General features: G+C 38.7%; 1 protein-coding gene across 3 annotated transcripts in view; it reads right to left on the bottom strand.

Annotated features, from left to right (window-relative positions):
• EFCAB11 (EF-hand calcium binding domain 11) overlaps positions 1-21814 on the bottom strand; it is a 157744-nt gene that overhangs the window by 76541 nt on the left and 59389 nt on the right. The window contains exon 6 of one of the 3 annotated variants that reach the window (XM_086709040.1): positions 2495-3793. The exons of the other annotated variants lie outside the window; for them this stretch is intronic. Within the exon in view, the coding sequence (XP_086565166.1) occupies positions 3739-3793 (55 nt within the window). The 3' untranslated portion in view covers positions 2495-3738. Of the gene's footprint in view, positions 1-2494; positions 3794-21814 lie in introns of those variants that run through there. 3 annotated transcript variants of the gene reach the window in all.

The raw sequence follows: 21814 nt of genomic DNA, 5'->3' as shown, positions 1-21814 counted from the left end.
AAGTTCTAAGGCCACTTACTCTTGGTCTCTGCCTAGAGCACTCACAAATTTCCCTTCATTCTCACTCAGTCTATGTAGGTGTTGTCTGAAAAAGGAGTAGAACTTTCCGAATCTTTGCATCAGTCATTACTACCGAGCAGACTCAAGGCGGCCCACCATATTGGTAAGAAGTCCTCTTGCCCAGAAGAGAGTCAGCAGCAACCCAGACACTGTCTCCATAACTGTACTGCCACCACCTCCCCAGTCCTCTTCGTTAACAAGTGACAAAGCAGAGGATCATTATTGCCTGGTTGCCCGTCTAATTTGGTCAACACATTGCTACTAATTCCCATGGACTTTCTTCAACTCCCATTAGAGACCATCATTTCCTCCTCCTTCTTCCAGAAAGCCACATCACAGTCAGCATCCCAAACCGTTAAACTATTGATCAAACTGTTAAAAATTGTGAAGGGCCTGGGAATTCAGCCTCCCTGCAAGCTAGCAAGGTAGCCTTGCCACAGATTCATGGATGCTGGCAGCGGACCCATGATTACTGGCTCACAGACAAAGGACTCCATTACCCACGGCAGCAAGCAGCATGGGGGTCAGCACATTTGTGTCGGTTCCCTTTACCCCGAGTCCTATGGGATGATGCAGATGGGCCCAGATGGGTGCCTACACATATGGAGGGCTGCATTACGGAGGGGGAAGCTTGAATTGAGGGAGCCGGTTTCTTTTTAAATGGTTGATAAGCATGCCTACCTTTTGTTCTGGAGGAAGACCCTGACTCTATCTTCTAAGCCTGTTCGCTATCCAAACACCTTTGAAAAGATATTCTGGAAAAAGGAAAGTCAGTGCCTCACTCGTAAGATGTTTCTTTTTTTTTTTTTAATTTTTTTTTAATTTTTAACGTTTATTTATTTTTGAGACAGAGAGAGACTGAGCATGAACAGGGGAGGGTCAGAGAGAGAGGGAGACACAGAATCTGAAACAGGCTCCAGGCTCTGAGCTGTCAGCACAGAGCCTGACGTGGGGCTCGAACTCACACACCGTGAGATCATGACCTGAGCCGAAGTCGGACACCCAACCGACTGAGCCACCCAGGCGCCCCACTCGCAAGATGTTTCAAAACAAGAGAGGTCCACTGAGAATAGTCTCTCATTATCTGCTATGCTTTAAAATTGTTCTTTAAGAGTTTTATTATATGATGGTTTTAAATTCTATCTTGAGCCCAGATATGGCAGTCCTGTTCATAAAGCCTCTTGGAGGAATGTGTGTCTGTGTGCAGCGAAGGGTTCCCCCCAAAGGGGTGTGTTTATTAGGGTTGACAAATACGAGGTTTATAGGTTCAGGCATTCAGAAGTTTGGAAGGAATCATTCTGTTTTTTCCTCTATTAGGCCAGAATAATGATTTTTCTCTGTAATATTAGCTTGGAGTTTAATCAAGAGTTCTAAAAGACATAAAGCTCTGCTGTAAGACGGAACCATAAAAATACCGGAAGCTCTAGGAGTGGCTGCATGGCCAGCGGGCCTCCTTGATAGGATGGAAGCTCACCATTGCAGTGAAGCCACTACCGTGCATTATCCTACAATTTGCACTTTTTCCTCCCAAATCTGCCAGTTTTCCCATGTTACTAATGTACTGACCTCTTCTTCACATTACCCTGTAATTTATACCTTTTCTTTAAGTCCATCATATTCCTTGCATTAGTAATGGACTGACCTCCCCTTTATGTTATCCTGCAATGTCCACCTGTTCCCCCTGACTCCATCAGATTTTTCACGTCACTCCTAATGTAATGACATCTCCCAATGTGTACTGCATTTCTTGCAATTTGTGCTCATATTTTCAGAAAAGCTGGGGGAATGCTGCATTGTTACTGAGTATCTAGAGCTAAAGAACAGAGGCTGCTGAGAGGGAGTGCGCTGAACTTCACCACAACCCTTTGGATGGTGCTCCAGATTTAGGAAGGCGTCAGGAAGTGATTAAGTACGATGAGTGAGGGTCCTGAGCTGATGGCTAAGTACATGATGAAAAGGAAGACGAAAGTTTCCTAATCTGTCCTTTAGGAAAGCTCCGGGGGCTCTGCAGAATGAGAAAAGTCTATAACAACTAGCTTAATTTACATTTAACATATTCTTTTTTATTACATTCATATGAAAGAGATGCTTTTTCATATATTAACATTTTCTCTCAGCTTGTACTATTGCTATTTGCCGTATCTCCTCCAGGTTACTCTATGGCAGGACTTCCTACAGGATGTGCTACCTGTATGGAGTCTTAAAGGAGTTGGAGGGGTGCCTGGGTGGCTCAGTCAGTTAAGCATCCAACTTTGGCTCACATCGTGATCTCGTGGTTCGTGGGTTTGAGCCCCGTGTTGGGCTCTGTGCTGACAGCTCAGAGCCCGAAGCCTGCTTTGGAATCTGCGTCTCCCTCTCTCTCTGCCCCTCCCCTGCTCATGCTCTGTCTGTTTCTCAAGAATAAATAAACATTAAAAAAAGAAAATTTAAAAAAAATGAGTTGGAGATGGCCAGAGGGAGGTAATTAAGAATATTCCAGATACAGAGTGCTACATGTGCAAAGGCAGAGGTGCAGGTCTAAAACCTTTAGAAAACTTTAAATATTTCAGAGTGGTTGGAGTACTATATGAATAGGACAGTGGCTGAACCAGATCATGGAAGAATGCCCTTTGAAGGAATCTAGAGGTTATACTCTATGTAACTGGGAGCCATTAAAGAGTTTGAAGCAAAGAGACTCATGTGCTCACATCTGAAATCAGAATAATCTTTCTGATGGTGGTATGGAGGATATATTAGAAGGGAAAGGATACTGGAAGTAGGGAAACTAATTAAGAGAGCACATATTAGCTTGTAAGGACATGATGAGGGCATGTGCTATGGGCTAAATTGTGTCCCCTAAAATTCATGTTGAAGTCCTCAATGTCAGTACCTCGGAATGTGACTGTGTTTGGAGATAGGATCTTTAAAGGGTTAATTAGTTTAAAGTGAGGTCATTAGGGTGGCTCTAATCCATTATGACTGATATCCCAAGAAGAGGAAAATAGGACACAGACACACAAAGAGAAGACGAGGAGAAGACACACAGAAAAGACAGCTATTTGCAAGCCAAACACACAGGCCTCAGAAAAAAACCAACCGCGCTGATATCTTGATCTCAGACTTCCAGCCTCTAGAATGGTAAGAAGATAAATTTCGGTTGCTTACGCCACCCAGTCTGTGGCATTTGTTACAGCAAGTGAGCACAGCATGGATCAAGGATGGTGAGGAAGAAAATCATCTGAGACAGGCCTGGGTGGTAGAACAGACCAAGTCTGATGACCAGTTGGTTTTAAGTGGTCAAGGGAAGAAATTGATTTAGAGGACTCTGGAGTGGGTAACTAGGTAGATGGTGATATTGCGAACCAAGAAGAGTAATACAAGAAAAGATCAGCAGGTCTGAAGGGGAGGACAACAGAAAGCACTTAGAACATGTGGAGTTTGAGGGGTCGATGGAGACATCCAGAAAGAGAGATGTTTAGCAGTAGAGAAAGCTATAGCGCTGGAATTCAGAAAACAGAACTGTGATAAAGACATGGAGCTGGGGGAGTCTTCCACATGGAAGGGAAGACTATGAACGAAATCTCCCAGAGGAAGGAGATTGGTAAAGGGGAGACAATCGGAAGGGTCATACAGGCAGACCCAAAGGTCCCATACAGCCACCAAAGGATACAGTAGGACCAAGTGCAGGAATGAGCACTGTCACATACCGGTGGAAAAGGATGTTCCAGGGAGGGCGTGGTCACCAGCGTGAAGGCTGAAAAGAGGTCAGAGATTAGAGAGTATTCCTTGAATTTGGTAATTAGGAGATTACTGGTGAACTCCGCAAAATCATTCAGCAGAGCTCTCAGAGGTGGAAGCCACGCTGTACTGAGTTGAGCAATGAAGAGACTGGGGAAATGAACACGGCAAGCACAGATCACCCTCGGCTGAGTTGGAGCTGGAGGTAATGCAGGCTCCAGAGGGGGTTCTATTATTACCAGTAGCAGTGGTGCTGGTGCTGCAGAAAGGGAGGGAGTGGAGCCACTAAGCAAGTGGGGGCTGCAGAGGTCATACACGAAGGTCAGAGGGTGCTGGGCCTCTCTGACATGTTATCTCTCCAAGACTTCCGATGTCATCCTTACAATGAGTTGCTCCTGCTCCTGTTTGGGGTGGCTGATTTGAATGAGAGCAAATTCCTTTTCAAAGAGTGTTTATGGGTGGAGGCAGCCCGCTGGTGGATCATTCCACACAGGCTACTCTGCAGGGTGAGGGAGATCACAGCCATTCGATGTTGTGAAGGGGTAAGCTGGGTCAGAGGAAAAGAAGAGAGGGACGGTAAATCACAAAGGAGGTGGAGAGGAACTTTATCCCCTAGCGGTGTCGCCCCTCATGGCCACAACTGGGTGAATTCTAGTTGCTCTCTGTGCGTTTACTCTCCCACCACGCTGCAAATTCCTTGTCTGCAGTGACCTGCCATCGTTGTAGCCTCTGCCACCCGCACAACGCCAGGCATTTAGAGGGAGCGTGACCCACCCGGAATGGAAGTTCTACCACGGCTGTGTAGAGATCGGGGCCCTGGGTCTTCACCCCGATACCCAGGTTCTGCTCGCAAGGAAAGAAAGAGCCCGGTGAGCATCCACAGTGCACGTCTACACCCTCTAACGAGGCTGAGCTAGGTCAGGAAAGGCTGTGTGACCGAAGGGTCAGAGACCAGCTCTCCAGGGAGGTGACCAAAATTTTCTTTGAGCGAAGTCAAAGTTACATCCGGGGAAATAAGGTAACGAGGCCAAGAAGAGGGTTTTAAAGGGCAGAGTAAAGTAAACTGGGTGGAGATAGGATTTAATACACAAAACCTGAAAACAATTCAGAACCAGGTGGCTATGAAATGTTTGTTTGGGCTTAAGGTGCATATTATCTGATTCCTTTGCTTCTCAGGGCACCTTTTCCACAATTTAAAAATCTCTCAAATTGTGATGCACTTTACAATCATTGGTATCTTAGCATTGTGTCATGGTTTAATGGGCAGAATTTCTTCTTTCGTTAGGGGTACATAATATGATGGTGCCCGAGAATCAATGTGTCTCAGACTTAATGATACGGTATTTTACTCTATGAAAGGGTATAGCAGTTGTTTTGATCTGCTGCTGTAATTAGAAGTACTCAGCTTCAGCAATGGGTAAATTTTGAGTACTATCTGAAAAACAGAGTGTCTCAAAAGGCACCCCTTCATATATTAAGACATTGAGGAACTGTTTTGAGAGCCAACTGTGCACTTTAATTTACCACTCTCCAAACAGTGAGCAGTAAGGACTCTAATTGGCAGAAAGGGCTGTTATGCTATACCATGAGTGATGACATTCAGGTCCCAAAACTCAATAATAAAAAGAGCCTGATTATTGCCATTTTTTTTTGTGCAGTCGTTTGTATGTCTGTAATTAAGTCTGTGCCTTCTTTCCAACACTGTGGAATGCTGATCACTTACTTCATGGGTGGGGAAGAAAAAGCCTGGAGAGTCTGCTCTTTCAAAAGTCAGAAGACACATTTTAGCTTGCAGTTGGGACAGACTAGAAGATAGCTCTGAAGAATACTTTGAGACAGTATCTTTCACCAGATGAACCCTGTGGTAACTGTGGTCTTTGAGTTTGTATTGCTTTCAGTGTTTACAGGTCAAATCTAAATTTATATATTGGAAATGTGTTCTATTTTCCCTACCGAATATGGGATGAATTGATTTATTTGCTTATTTTTAAATGCGTCTACTGGCCTTTAGAAGCTATTATTTACATAAAGGTACTTTTGAACTTTACAAACATGTTGGAGGCTACCTACTTCCCAAATATTTTAAATAAGGTATTAGATATGTACAAAGCAACATCCGTATCTGAAATAATAAAATGAAAGACAGAAATCATTGCCAAATGCCTTCCTAAATAATATTTTTGAAATAATCATTTTCACAGATCAGCTTTTGTCGTACTAAATTAAGATATACTTTCTTAAAATATTAAACCATATGAATATCTAAATGTATTTTCAATGTTTTATCGAAAGAATATGGAGTATATTTTTGGTGGCAATCAATACATCTATATTGGGCAGTTATTTTAATGGCTATTACCATTCAGTGTCTAACTTTATTTTTTTTAGCTGACCCAAGAGACAATTAACAAATGTGAGTATTTATCTTAACCTTTTTTGAGGTCTGAATTCACTTTTCATCTGGGCTTTTCTCATTTTCATCTTGTACCTGATTACTTCACAAGGCGCATGCCTCTTTTCTTTCCTTAATTGCTTTTTGTACTTCCTTCTTCATTCTGTTTTTCAATTGCTTGTTGCTAAGCGATGTGCACAACAGTAGGATATACATTCATTACCTTTGAACATGGCCCACTTGGTATTATTTTCCTCTACTCCTTTACCTCATTTGAATTGACCTCAACTGCACTTTCTGCTTTCTTTTGACCTTTCTTTTTGCCAAAACACCCATCTTCCTGTCCTTTGATCATGACTCAGGGGCTAGTGTATTCAATACTTACCCCCATTTTGTCTATGCTCTATTGTTTTTGTTAAGCTCTGGTGGCCAGACTCATTTCACAGGACTATTTCTCTTTGTTAGTCTCTCCTTTTTGTCTTACTACTTTCATTTGTATTTAAAGACATTAGAAAGACACCTCTTCTTTGATGAAATTTAGGTCATTTCTTATTATTTTCCTTTGATCACTTCTGCTGTTGCGGATGTCGGTTCGTCTCAGTACCCCGGCACCTGCTACTCTCTTATAATATCAATTCTGGTATAATCTGATAAAACCACATCATTTACTCAACGTAAATTTGTTCAATTTTGCAATGACCTATAATGTATTTAATTTATTTAGCCACGGTAAACTGCCAAAAAAAAAAAGCTCCCCCCGCCCAAACCAAGCAACCAAAAAACACCCAAACTCCTCAATTAGTTACGAACACGTACCATAATTTTCTTTTTACGTACATGTCTGAATAAATATTTTTGAAGAATGCAGAGTATGCGTCACCTTTACCAAATGAGGCTAACTTATACTGGTGGCCTCATACGGACTCTTGTTCCATTATTATTGTTAGAGACCATTATTTCTTTAAAAAATTTTTGTAATGTTATTTATTTTTGACAGAGAGAGAGAGAGAGAGGGAGGGAACGTGCACACAAGTGGGGGAGGGGCAGAGAGAGAGAGAGAGAGAGAGAGAGGGAGACACAGAATCTGAAGCAGGCTCCAGGCTCTGAGCTGTCAGCACAGAGACCGACGTGGGGCTTGAACTCACGAACCATGAGATCACGACCTGAACCGAAGTCAGATACTCAACTGAGTGAGCCACCCAGGCGCCCCAACAATAATTTATTTTCTTTCTTTCTTTCTTTCTTTCTTTCTTTCTTTCTTTCTTTCTTTCTTTCATTCATTCATTTATTTTAGTATTTTTTTAATGTTTATTTATTTCTGAGACAAAGAGCATGAGTGGGGAGGGGCAGAGAGGGAGGGAGACACAGAATCTGAAACAGGCTCCAGGCTCAGAGCTGTCAGCACAGAGCCCGACCCAGGGCCTCAAACTCACAGACTGTGAGATCATGACCTGAGCCAAAGTCGGTTGCTCAACCGACTGAGTCACGCAGGTGCCCCTGACAGTGATTTCTAAGAAGGATGTGGATGGGTTTATGATTCAGGGTTCCCTAATATTCAGCTTGACTCCATCTGGCCATAACCTTATAAGGCCTTGCTATTCTAATTCTAAAATATTTTTTTCCAATGTTTATTTACTTTTGAGAGAGAGAGGGTGCAAGCTGGAGAGGAGCAGAGAAAGGGAAGCAGAGGCTCTGAAGCAGGCTCCAGGCTCTGAGCTGTCAGAGCCCGACGTGAGGCTTGAACTCATCAACTGTGAGATCAGGACCTGAGCCGAAGTAAGACGCTTAACTGACTGAGCCACCCAGGCGACCCTTGCTGTTCTAATTCTAGAAAGAGACAAGTGATGCTTCTTTTCCTATTATGACACGGGGATGTCACCGAGTTACAGAAGAGCTTTAAACAAGATTCAATATATATAAACTCCCTGGAACAAACTTGTTCTGTCAGAAATGTCAGACGTGTATGGGTATACAGGTTACTACTGGTCTATTCTGTTTCACATCTGGCCTATTAATAATTATTTTTATTTCTGTTTATTCTAAATTTTGCAAGTGTATCTTTCTTAATATTTATTGTAGGACTCCTTTCTCTTGAATACTGGATTGCATAACCAAGTGAAAGAACTCAAATTATTAACTGACCTCATAATCAAAGGATCTCATATTTCAAATTGATCCTAAACTGAGAATTTACTTCCACTTTTTTCTTTTGAAGGTGGTTTATAAGTTGAAAAATGATAATAAAAACTAAATAATAAAATGGAAAAAAATGTTAACTACTTAAAAGGAAACAAATGATAGAAACATGCCAGCTATAACTATCTACAAACTCTATGGCTTACTGAGAGGCAGTTAGTGTAGTTATTAAGAGAACAGGCTTGGGGATTAGTCAGCTTGGTTATCTTCGCTATTTCACTAAAATGAAACAAGTATTACTTATGAGGCAATAGAACACAGTAGTTAAGAATGTAAGCTTGAAAATTTACACAATGAGTTAAGAACAGTCAAGACAATTCCAAGGAAATTACGAAGCTCTAAAAGTTATGCTACCAGATTATCAAGACTTATTAAAAAGGTACATAATCAGGAGAGTGTGCTATTGGCAAGAGGACAGACAAACAGACCAGTGTAAAATAACAAAGACCTGGGAAGGGCTAATGTTACAGTCTCTAAAGTCCAAAGGCTGTCTAGAGGCAGAAACCTTTCTTGGAGGACCTGAGTCTTTTTCCTTATGTCCCTCAAGTGATTAGATAAGGCCCACTCACATTATGAAGGGTTATCTGCTTTACTCAAAGTCTAATGATTTAAACATTTTTTTTATTTTTTAATTTTATTTTTTTATTTTGAGAGAGAGAGAGAGAGAGAGAGAGAGAGAGAACGTGAGCAGGAGAAAGGGGCAGAGGAAGAGGGACAGGGAGAATCTTAAGTAGGCCCCACGCTCAGTGTGGAGCCTGACACAGGGCTCAATTCCAAGACCCTGGGATCATGACCTGAGCCAAAATCAAGAGTCAGATGCTAAGTCAAAAGAGCCACCCAGGTGACCCTGTAAAGATTTAAATGGTAATCACATCTTACAAATATCTTTGCAGCAATATCTGGACTGCTGTTTGATCAAAAACTGGGAAGTATGGCCTAGCCAAGTTCAAACCATCACTCTTGGCATTAGGCAAAGATTTCTAAAATCTAAAACCAAAAAAAAAAAAAATCATGAATCAGTTGAAAATTGGTAACTTGGACTTCAAAATAAAAGACTTCTGTCTTTTAGGGAGACCCGGGTGGCTTCAAGGACACAAAAATAAAAGTCATAGACTGAGCCTGTATCTGGCATATGTTAAAATCTCTTACAACTTAGTACTTAAAAATTTTTTTTTAATATGGGCAAAAGATTTGAACATCTACTTCATTACAAGAGATATGGATGGCCAACAAAAACAAGAAAAATTGTTTAAGTCATGAGGGAAGTGTAAATTAAGAGTACACAGACATACCACTATACATCTATTAGAAATGGCTAAAAAACAAAACAAAATAAAAAATTAACAATTCCAAGTGCCAGCAACAATGAACAACTGGCAATCTTGTATCTCGCTAGTAAGAATACAAAATGCTTTGCCAGTTTCTTCTAAAATTAAAACATAAACCTATCACGTGACTCAGAAATGGCCTTAGTTAACCCCAAAGAAACGAAGACAACCATTCAAACAAAAACTGGAACGCAAATGTTCATAGCAGCATTTTTCATAAATGCCCCAAACTGGAAACGACCCAGTGTCAAACTGTAGTAGAATTCATACAATAGCACGTGACTCAGCAATTATGGGGAACTAACCACTGACACATGCGACGACAGGGGTGAATTTCAAACGCATTATGTGAAGTGAGAGAAACCGATACAAGAGATTACTGTGCGACTCCACTTATGTGACAGTCTGGAAAAGGCAATAATACAAGGATGGAAGTAAGATTGGTGGTGTCAGAGTTTGGGAGGAGAGGTAGGGAACTCAAAGGAATAGAAGTATTTCATATGCCGATTGTGGGGCTGGTTACACAGCTATATATATTTGTCAAAACTCATGACTGTACACCTATTAATATAATTCTGTGATATGTAAATTATACCTTAAGAAGGCTCATTTTTAAAAATTAGAAGTGAAAGAAAACTAAAGCAATGAAAAAAATTTACATTAGGGTAAAATTTAGTGGGAGAAAAAAATAGAAACAGGAGTTCAAAAAGAAGAATCTAAATCTTCACATTGTTAAAGAAGAATCTGTTCACAACATTTTAAATGTTTGTTCACACTTTTTTGAGGGAAAAGTGATGAGTTTCAAATCACAATGATACTTAGATTCCACTGGATACACTTAAGGGTGATACAACAGTTTTATTTTGAAATGTCAGTATTTACAATACACTGGAAGTTATATGCTTGGCAAACATTTAAAAAGTTTTGGCTATCAATCTTAAAAATGAACAAGGAAGTACACTGTTTTTAAGAATTCGTTTAGAGAAATACAAAGACCACCACCCTAGGCCATGCCAGAGATGGTTTACAGGTGTGACAACATATTGAGCCCCAAAGCCTCTTCTCGGGCAGGCAGGCAGTCTGCCTTCAGTCAAAAGCAACTTGTCTACATAAATGTGTTTTATAAATACTCTTATTGTCTATGAGGGCAATAAGGTGAAAAAGATTGTAAAGCACTGCCCTTGAGAAATTCTTCCACGTGTGAGTAAGTGGAAAGGTAAAGAACGCCAAACTGTAGCATTTAGTTGAAATAGCGAATCACTAAAAACAGTATCAATGACCATCCATAGGAAAGTGTATAAATAAAATGTAGAATTATCTTTCAGTGAGGTTTTATATAGCAATGAAAATGCATGAACTCCAAGGGCTACATGTATTATTGATGAATCTCAAAAACTTAATGTTGGGCGAAAAAATCAAGATCTTGGCTATGAACAATACAATACCATGTATATAACACTGGAAAACATGCAAAACAAGATAACATATTGTTTACGGATAAATATCTATGCAGTTGTATTAAACATGTACAAGATTGATAAATACCAAAATATAGAGTATCACAGTTCACTCTAGAGAGAAAGGGTAAAGAATCAGGGAAGGATGCATAGGGATTTTCAACTCTACATGTACAATTTTATTTCTTTTAAAAATCTGAAGTAAACAAGGCAAATGTTAAGACTGGATAAAGCTAGGTGGCTGGTGCACAAGAGTTCCATTGCATTACTATCTATACCTTTCTGTGTTTAATATATTTATAATGAGCACACACAAAAAATGAAAGCATGCACTTGGTATCTTGAAATTTGGTAGGAGTCCCAGTTTAAAATAGATTTGATAATTTATGACAAATACACAATCCTCACAGCCCAAAGCATCAGAAAACTTAACCAAGCCTACAAATGAAATAGAACCGTTATTTATTTTTTCATTAGTTGCTTATTGGAACCCAAATCCAACGTCAGTCTGGATACCCTTTTTGAGTTCTAAGAAACCCAAAGAAAATCTTACATGTTTGAATGATAAAGATCATATATCATATCTAACATAAATAACATATTTTTGTTGTTGTTTTTAAACCATTTTATTTAATTTCTTTTTTTAATTTACATCCAAGTTAGTTACCTTATAGTGCAACAATGATTTTAGAAGTAGATTTCTTAATGCCCCTTACCCATTTAGCCCATCCCCTTCCCACAATCCCTCCAGTAACCCTCTGTTTGTTCTCCATATTTATGAGTCTCTTATGCTTTGTCCCCCTCCCTGTTTTTATATTATTTTTGCTTCCCTTCCCTTTTGTTCATCTGTTTTGTCTCTTTAAGTCCTCATATGAGTGAAGTCATATGATTTTTGTCTTTCTCTGACTAATTTCACTTAGCATAATACCCTCCAGTTCTATTCATGTAGTTGCAAATGGCAAGATTTCATTCTTTTTGTGTGTGTGTGTGTGTGTGTGTATACATATATATATATATATATATATATATATATATATATATCTCACATCTTCTTTGTCCATTCATCCATTGATGGACATCCATCGATGTCTCTTTCCATACTTTGGCTATTGTTGATAGTGCTGCTATAAACATTGGGGTGCATGTGCCCCTTTGAAACACCATACCTGTATCCCTTGGATAAATACCTAGTAGTACAATTGTGGGGTTGCAGGGTAGTTCTATTTTTAGTTTTTTGAGGAACCTCCATCCTGTTTTCCAGAGTGGCTACACCAGTTTGCATTCCCACCAGCAATGCAAAAGAGATCCTCTCCGCGTCCTCACCAACATCTGTTGTTGCCTGAGTTGTTAAGGTTAGCCATTCTGATAGGTGTGAGGTGGTATCTCATTGTGGTTTTGATTTGTATTTCCCTGATGATGAGTGATATTTAGCATTTTTTCATGTGTCAGTTGGCCATCTGGATGTCTTCTTTGGAGAAGTGTCTATTCATGTCTTTTGCCCATTTCTTCACTGGATTGTTTTTTTGGGTGTTGAGTTTGATAAGTTCTTTATACATTTTGGATATTAACCCTTTATCTGGTATGTCATTTACAAATACCTTCTCCCATTCTGTCGGTTGCCTTTTAGTTTTGCTGATTGTTTCCTTCGCTCTGCAGAAGCTTTTTATTTTGATGAGGTCCCAACAGTTCATTTTTGCTTTTGTTTTCCTTGCTTCTGGAGATGTGTTGAATAAAAAGTTGCTGCGGCCAAAGTCAAAGAGGTTTTTGCCTGCTTTCCCCTCGAGGATTTTGATGGCTTCCTGTCTTACATTGAGGTCTTTCATCCATTTTGAGTTTATTTTTGTGTATGGGGGTAAGAAAGTGGTCCAGGCTCATTCTTCTGCATGTTGCTGTACAGTTTTCCCAGCACTATTTGCTGAAGAGACTGTCTTTATTCCATTGGATATTCTTTCCTGCTTTGTCAAAGATTAGTTGGCCATATGTTTGTGGGTCTGTTTCCGGGTTCTCTATTCTGTTCCATCGATCTGAGTGTCTGTTTTTGTGCCAGTACCATAGTGTCTTGATGATTACAGCTTTGTAATACAGCTTGAAGTCTGGGATTGTGATGCCTCCTGCTTTGGTTTTCTTTTTCAAGATTGCTTTGGCTATTTGGGGTCTTTTCTGATTCCATACAAATTTTAGGATTGTTTGTTCTAACTCTGTGAAGAATGCTGGTGCTATTTTGATAGGTATTGTATTGAATATATAGATTGCTTTGGATAGTGTTGACATTTTAACAATATTTGTTCTTCCTATCCAGGAGCATGGAATATTTTCCTTTTTTGTGTGTGTGTCTTCTTCAATTTCTTCCATAAGCTTTCTATCGTTTTCAGTGTATAGATTTTTAACCTCTTTGGTTAGATTTATTCCTAGGTGTTTTACGGTTTTTGGTGCTATTGTAAATGGAATCAATTCCTTAATTTCTCTTTCTGTTGCTTCACTGTTGGTGTATAGGAATGCAATCAATTTCTGTGTATTGATTTTATATCCTGCATCTTTGCTGAATTCATGAATCAGTTCTAGCAGTTTTTTGGTGGAATCTTTTGGGTTTTCTATATCAAGTATGTCATCTGTGAAGAGTGAAAGTTTGACCTCCTCTTGGCCAATCTGGATGCCTTTTATTTCTTTGTGTTGTCTGCTGAGGCTAAGACTTCCAATACTATGTTGAATAACAGTGGTGAGAGTGGACATCCCTGTTATGTTCCTGACCTTAGGGGGGGAGCTCTCAGTTTTTCCCCATTGGGGATGATATTAGCGGTGGATCTTTCATATATGGCTTTTATGATCTTGAGGTATGATCCTTCCATTCCTACTTTCTTGAAGGTTTTTATCAAGAAAGGATGCTATATTTGGTCAAATGCTTTCTCTGCACCTATTGAAAGGATTATATGGTTTTTGTCCCTTCCTTTCTTGATGTGATGAATCACATTGATTGATTTGTGGATATTGAACCAGCCCTGCACCCCAGGTATAAATCCCACTTGGTCGTGATGAATAATTTTTTTAATGTATTGTTGGATCTGGTTGGCTAATATCTTGTTGAAGATTTTTGCATCCATGTTCATCAAGGAAATTGGTCTATAGCTCTCCATTTTAGTGGGATCTTTGGTTTTGGAATCAAGGTAATGCTGGCTTCACAGAAAGAGTTTGCAAGTTTTCCTTCCATTTCTATTTTTTTGGAACAGTTTCAAGAGAATAGGTGTTAACTCTTCCTTAAATGTTTGGTAGAATTCCCCTGTAAAGTCATCTGGCCCTGGACTCTTGTTTTTTTGGAGATTTTTGACTACTAAGTCGATTTCTTTACTGGTTATGGGTACATAACTTATTTTTCTGTGGTCTTTAACAAATTCACTGATTCACTCAACAAGAACTAAGCCACCATGTGCTTTGTGCTAACTTGAACCTCCAGAGGTAATCAAGATAGAATAGATAACATCATTTTATATTCAACTGTGAGAAACAAACAATGAGAAAAGATAGTGTCAGAGATTGGTAAGTGCTGTGAATGCTATAACACCAGTAATAGAGATTTAGTAGAGTGGTGAGGAGGTAAGGCAGGGCAAAGTCACACTGGACAGGGAAGGCCTTTACTGTTGATGCAATGTTTAAATTTTTTTTAATGTTTATTTTATTTTTGAGAGAGACGGAGACAGAGCGTGAGCAGGGGAGGGGCAGAGAGAGAGAGGAAGACACAGAATCTGAAGCAGGTTCCAGGCTCTGAGCTGACAGCACAGAGCCCGACGCAGGGCTCGAGCTCACTCACAAACTGCGAGATCATGACCTGAGCCGAAGTTGGATGCTTAACTGACTGAGCCACCCAAGTGCTCCTGCTAATGCAATGTTTAAACAGGGAACCACAACTGCAAAGACCCGAATAGAAGGTAGCAAAGGTGTCTAGATGTCTGAGACCACATTAGCATTAACAAAATAGACATAAGCCTTCTAAGCCTATAGAAATACAAGGACATTTATTATCATGCAGTAGTTTGCAAGTTTTACGATTCTTTTAAAAAAGTTAAAACTAGAAATAATTTGTTCCCTATCCATGAATATTTAAATAAGTTTCACAGCTCAGTCATATATCAACACTTCTGATATGGTATTTAAGTAAAAACAATTATTACAACATGATACTGAAATAGAATCACTGAAAGTAAATAATAAGGAATCCTTAAGGTATTTACTGAATGACACTGGTAAAACTCAACCTTTTCGTAACATATGTGCCAACCATTGAGAAAAGACAACAGGCTGTAAATATATTCTTGGGAACAGGTGTTATGGAATAAAGCAAGCAGGCTTAGGCAGGGATCAAAAAAGCAGGTGATTCTGAACAGTGAAATAATATTACAGTAGGACATTAAACATCTGTATCATATTTCAGCACATGTGTTAACACTCCAACTTTTCTTGAAGCTACAATGTATTTTCTTGGGAACGGATATAAATAGTGGATCTCTTCATTTCAGTCAGAAAAGAAATAATCTAAAGTACACTTACAGAGAGGCAAGCTCCATCAGTCATGCCAGTTATCAGCTATATCCCAGATGGTCATCTAGGGGCATTTAAAGACCATTCTCTACGTCATTGTCCAATCTCCTGAGTAGACAATATGGCTAGCACAATGACGAGAATTACAAGGAGGGAAATAAAATGCTGAAAATACTGCCCTGTCTTTGTTCATAAACCATGGTGCAGTGGTACCTCCTTTGTTGGCAGTCCTAATTGCTACAGCCCAGAAGATATCAAAAGGAGGTATAGAAAGAATAGTGGAACTAAATTAGTGGTCAAGGACCAAACAGGCAGTCTGTAGGGATATGGAAAAAAACTGATTCAGATCCGCTAATCCAGAAACACAAAGGTTGAGAAAAGCTTAGGAGATAAAGAAAGGTTTGTGTATGATAATGAGAATGATTTTTCAAACCTAAAAATTAAGAGCCATGAAGCAACACTGAAGAATAAAAGAGGTTATATGAAGACAATTTCTTTCATTTTTTATTTTATTTTATTTTTTTTAACGTTTTATTTATTTTTGAGACAGTGAGAGACAGAGCATGAACAGGGGAGGGTTCATGAAAGGGAGACACAGAATCCGAAACAGGCTCCAGGCTCTGAGCCGTCAGCACAGAGCCCGACGCGTGGCTCGAACTCACGGACCGAGAGATCATGACGTGAGCCGAAGTCAGCCGCCTAACCGACTGAGCCACCCAGGTGCCCCGAAGACAATTTCTTTTAATGACAGTTTTATGGAAATGTGTGAAACATGTTATCCATGAGGTGGGACAAAATCGAGAAAACACACACCATAAAACATTTGATAATTCACAGAACCTAAAACCCAAGTTTGAATCCTGATTTACTACGTATTAGCTGTGCAACCGTGGACAAGTTTCTTAACCTCTCTGTGTCTCAGTTCCTCACCCAGGAAACGGTTGTTGTGAGGATGAAATGAATAAAGAACAGTGCTTGCCACATAGCAAGTGCTTTAAAAACTTTAGCTGTAAGTCTGTGTGCAAAAAAAGAGTTGATTACTCTCCTGCTTATAAGGATAGCCCTTGGCTGGCATCTGGGAACTTGGATTTCCAGAAGTTTCTCACCAACATCAACTCCTAAGAGTGGATCGCTGTGCTTAAAACAACGTGTGCAACAATATGGTTTAGGTTGAACACATGCTTTCCTTCTGGGATTCTGGAATTTTGGTACACGCCAGGTAGAGACTGTTTGCATAATCATCCCAATAAAACTCCCGGATGCTGAGTCTTGAATGAGCCTCCCAGGTTGGCAACACCTGACGCATGTGGTCACAACTTGCCATCGGGAGAATTAAGCATGTCTGGTGTGACTTCACTGAGAGAGGACCCTTGAAAGCTTGCACCTGGTCTCCCCTGGACTACACCCCACGTGCCTCTCCCTTTGCTAATTTTGCTTTGTATCCTTTTCCTGTGACAAATTGTAGCCGTAAATAAATTATATGCTGAGCTCTTCCAGTGAATCATCAAACCTGGTGGTGGCGGCCTTGGAGACCCATCAGCAGTCAAACAATTATTTTATACTTGATGTAAGTATAGTAAAAATGCATGTTAATAAATCTTGAAGACAAGTTCAAGAAAAGTAGTTTTTAGATGTAATACCTTGATGAAAACAGAAAACGTTGTACCGTTTCTCTCATAAATAATAGATGAAATTAAAAAGTTGAAAGTCAGTGGCATGTTCATTAAATTATATCACTATTTCCCGACAATATGCTTTTACATCACATGAAAGTAAGTAATTAGCTTATGCCTTCTTTTTTTTAAAGTTTTTTAAAATTTTATTTATTGGGGAGGGGCATAAAAAGAGGGAGAAAGAGAATCTGAAGCAGGCTCCATACTCAGGGTGGAGCCCGACGTGAGGCTCGATCTCATGAACATGAAATCATGACCTGAGACAAAATCAAGAGTTGGACACTTAACTGACTGAGCCACCCAGGTGCCCCTACCTTACACCTTCTAAATGATATTCAAAAGAGGAACCATAGTGGTGAGAAATACTTAGGCATATCCTTTAGGTAGCGACAGAACATAGAACACAACTGAAATGCCAGAACCACCGAACTAGAAATGCGTTACTAATTTTATATATTTTCTACATCTCTTACAAATAAGCTGTTAGTCTTTTCCAACACTTAGTAAACCCAATGCTCTGCCCAATAAATCAATATCTGGAAAAGAGAATTTACAAAAAAAAAAGTTTGAGAGAAAAAGTATTTAATAATGTATGTGAGTTTCTGTTTCAGGATAGTCCGATCAATTCCCCCACTTAAAAAAAAAAAAAAATGCTGCATAAGAACTAAAACAAAACTACCTTAAAGGCACTGAGTTTAAAAGATGGTGGGGCCAGGCCATACGCTTGGGGTAGCTCAAACCCAAAGTAGTTAGTGGAAATTCCCCCAACCACTTTTGCCCTGAGGGTGAGGGTCCACATCTGCACCTGGGCTTTGGTTTGGTGGCTTCAGAGGAGAAGAGACCAGGAGTAAAGACCCAGGGCTTGCCCACCATGGATTATCTCACAGGGTAACTTCCCCACATTAGCTGATACCCATAGGGCTACATGGAAGTTGCCCTGAATAAAGTAGCAAGAAAAAAATGAAAGGAAAAATGATAACCCGTATCCGAGAGGTCTTATGGATGTTGACTGACCCTCATGCAGACTGGCACTTTGGATCTAAGCATACCTTGAGTGGTACAGAAATTTCAGTCTGAAAACTTGTTTTAACGTGGTCCTGTACTAATAGTGTGTACACGCACACACACACACACACCTTAAGTAAAATATTAACAAACTGAATCTAACTATGTAGAAAGAAAGATAATAGCATGACCAAATAGGGTTTAAACTAAAATACAGGTATGTCATTCACCACATTAACACATTAAAGTAAAAACCAATTATCACCATCTCAATAGATACAGAAAAGGCATGTAATAAAACTTAATGCCCATTCTTGCTAAAAACTCTATGTACTAGACTACGTGGAAACTTCCTTAATCTGACACAGGATCTAATTATAAAACTCTATAGCTATGATCAAATTAAGTGATAAGATGTTGAAGTCTTTCCCTCTGATTTTGGGAACAAGACACTCACTACTGGAAGTATTCATCTTAGTGCGTAAGTCAAGAAAAAGAAATTAAAGACATAAGAATTGGAAAGAAAGAAAATGGTTACTATCTTCCACTGATAGTATTATCTTCATAAAAATACCCATAAAAATCTACAAATTTAACAAGCCTGCTAGATATTATATCAATATACAAAAATCAAGTATGTTTCTATTTGTTTTTACAAGTAATTTTAAAACGATTTTCAAAAGCTACTGTTTGAATAGTAACAAAAACTATAAAATACTGTATGATGAACTTCAAAACTGATAAGGAACTAGACTTTGTTCTCACCACAAAATGGAAATGATCATCGTGTGACATGATATAAATGTAAGCTAATGCTACTGTGGTAATCATATTGCAAGACATAAACGTATCAAATCAGCACACTGTATGACTTAAATTTACGCAATGTTGTATGTCAATTATATCTCAATAAAGTATGTAGGACTCAATCCAACACAAGAAAAAATCTATTTGTAATACAGATTAGTGATGAAAAACACAAATTCTGTACTAAGCACCTTGGCTCAGATCCTGCCTCTGCCATTTACTAGCTGTTTGATCATAGGTGAGTCAATTGACCACTATGTGCCTCAGTTTCCTGTGTAAAATATCTCCTGTTACTAGGACCTACCTCATAAGGTTGTTGTGAATACTGAATACAAAATAATAGACTAAGGCCTGGAAATTAGAAAACCTTATAAAACTGAAAAATATAATGATTATGACGGTGATAGTGGTGGTATGATGGTATAGACAATTAGAAAACTTTTTGGAAAGGTTTTAAAAAATAATTAAATGGAAAATACACCATATTCATGGATAGGAAGACAATATTAGTAAGATATTAATTCTCTAGAAATTGAAAAATTGATTTGTAGACTCAATGAAATGCTAATTAAAATATCAACAGGGTCTTTTTTTTTTTTTTTTTTTTTTGGCTCTTCACAAGCCAGCTCTAGAATTTATATGGAAAAGCAGAGAACGGGATATAATCAACACACTGCTGAAGAAGAAAAGTAAAGAGGGACACTTTGCCCTACTGATATCAAGATTTTATGAAGACATCGCAGAATTGGTGTTTGGTGACCAATCGAACAGAACAGAAAACACAGGAACAGAGGCAGTGTGGCAGAGATGTACAGAAAAAAGGGCACAGTCAAAAAAAAAAAGCTGAAAATAATGGTTAACCATATGGAAAAAGTTCCAACACACCACGCAATACTCAAAAATCTACTCTTAAGTATGAAGGACTTAATTTTCAAGAGCAAAACTTTAGCTTTTATGAAGAAAATATGGGTGCCTCTCTGACCTTGAAATAAGAGTTTCTTAAAAAAGACACAATCACCCTACTACAAAAAAGATTCATAAATTCAACCAAATTAATTCATGTTTCAAAAGATATCTGAAGATAGTGAAAAGATAAGCCACAAAATGGGAGAATGTATCTGTTAAAATGACAAAATATTTGTACTGAGAACATCTATAAAGAGCATGGTCAAATCAATAAAAAATACAGCTGAAAAAGAGGTACAAACCATGGACAGATATGTCACAGAAGAGACCAATAAACATGAAGACATATGTTGGATGATCCACTATTAATATAATTATAAAATCAAGCCCACAGCAAGATACTATACCCACTCCATTGGAGAAGATTAAAAAGTCTAATACCAAGTGTTGGAGAGGGTGCAGGTCAACAGATTCTCTCATACATTGATGAGACTGCAAATTAATGGGATGATTTGGAAATATCATTTGGCATTACAAAACGCTGGCACTATCTAAGTAAACATTTGCATACCTCATAACCCAGGGATTCTACTCCTAAGAGAATCACTTGCACATGGGCATGAGGAATTATGGTACAAGATTGTCCATAAAGGGAGCACCAGGGTGGCTCAGTCAGTTGAGTGTCCGTCTCTTGATTTTGGCTCAGGTCATGGTCCCAGGGTCATGGGATTAAGCCCTACATTAGGCTTTGTGCTGAGTGTCTCTCTCTCCCTGTGCCCCTCCTCCCTACTCACACTGTTTCTCTAAAATAAAATTAAAAATAAAAAAGACTCTCCACACAGTGTTACTAGTAATAGCAAAAACAGGCAAATCTAGGAGGAAAAACAAAATGCCCATCAATAGAAGAATAGATAAATTACAGTAAATTCATACAATGGACTGGTATACACATTTAAAATGAGTGAATTCTAATTCCACACAAAACAGGGATAAATATTAGAAACATATCACTGAGTGAAAAAAGCATGTCACTAAAGACTACATACATTTGACACCTTTTGTATATAGTTTTAAAATGAGAAAGTTTAAACGTTAGGGAAATACATATGGGTGTGTATGTGTATATACATATATGTGTGTGTGTGTGTGTGTGTGTGTGTGTGTGTGTGTGTGTGTGTGTTTAAATCAAAGGAATAATAAACACTCAATTTTGGGTAGTGGGTCCTATGGAAGGAAAGCAGGGAAACAGAATGGAGGGGAACCTAGGTAAATGGGAGTTAACGGTAGTATTTTAGTTCTTGGATTGAATGCGCTCATTGTATTATTAAACACACTAACTTAAATAAAAGATAGCTATTCATGGAAAGAGTATATTAAAAAAATAAGTATGTACATTTACAAATTTATATCTTGTTACATCAGATTCAAACTATTACATCATAGTTTTAATGTACGCAAACTGTTGATACTCCATTTTGGAATAATTTAGCTTCACACTTCACTTACTTACACAACCTGTTGGAGAGACTAGCAAGTAAACACCAGTAGAAAATAAGGAAGGAAAAGAGTACACATTACTTCCATAAGGCTAATTTAATGAAGTACGATAAACAGTTCCTTCAGTGTTGAGAAACAAAAAAGATGCCAGCAATGAAAAGCAAAATGCACCGAAACCTATCAGTCAAGGAAATCTAGCTGTAAAAATACACATCAACATGATAAAAATAGAGAATAAAGCTATAA

This window comes from Puma concolor, chromosome B3 (genome assembly GCF_028749965.1).
Source record: "Puma concolor isolate L17-30 chromosome B3, mPumCon1.1.hap2, whole genome shotgun sequence".
NCBI classification, from domain to species: Eukaryota; Metazoa; Chordata; class Mammalia; order Carnivora; family Felidae; genus Puma; species Puma concolor.
The sequence above is the reverse complement of the archived record's forward strand: the minus strand, read 5'-3'. Positions and strand labels throughout refer to the sequence as shown.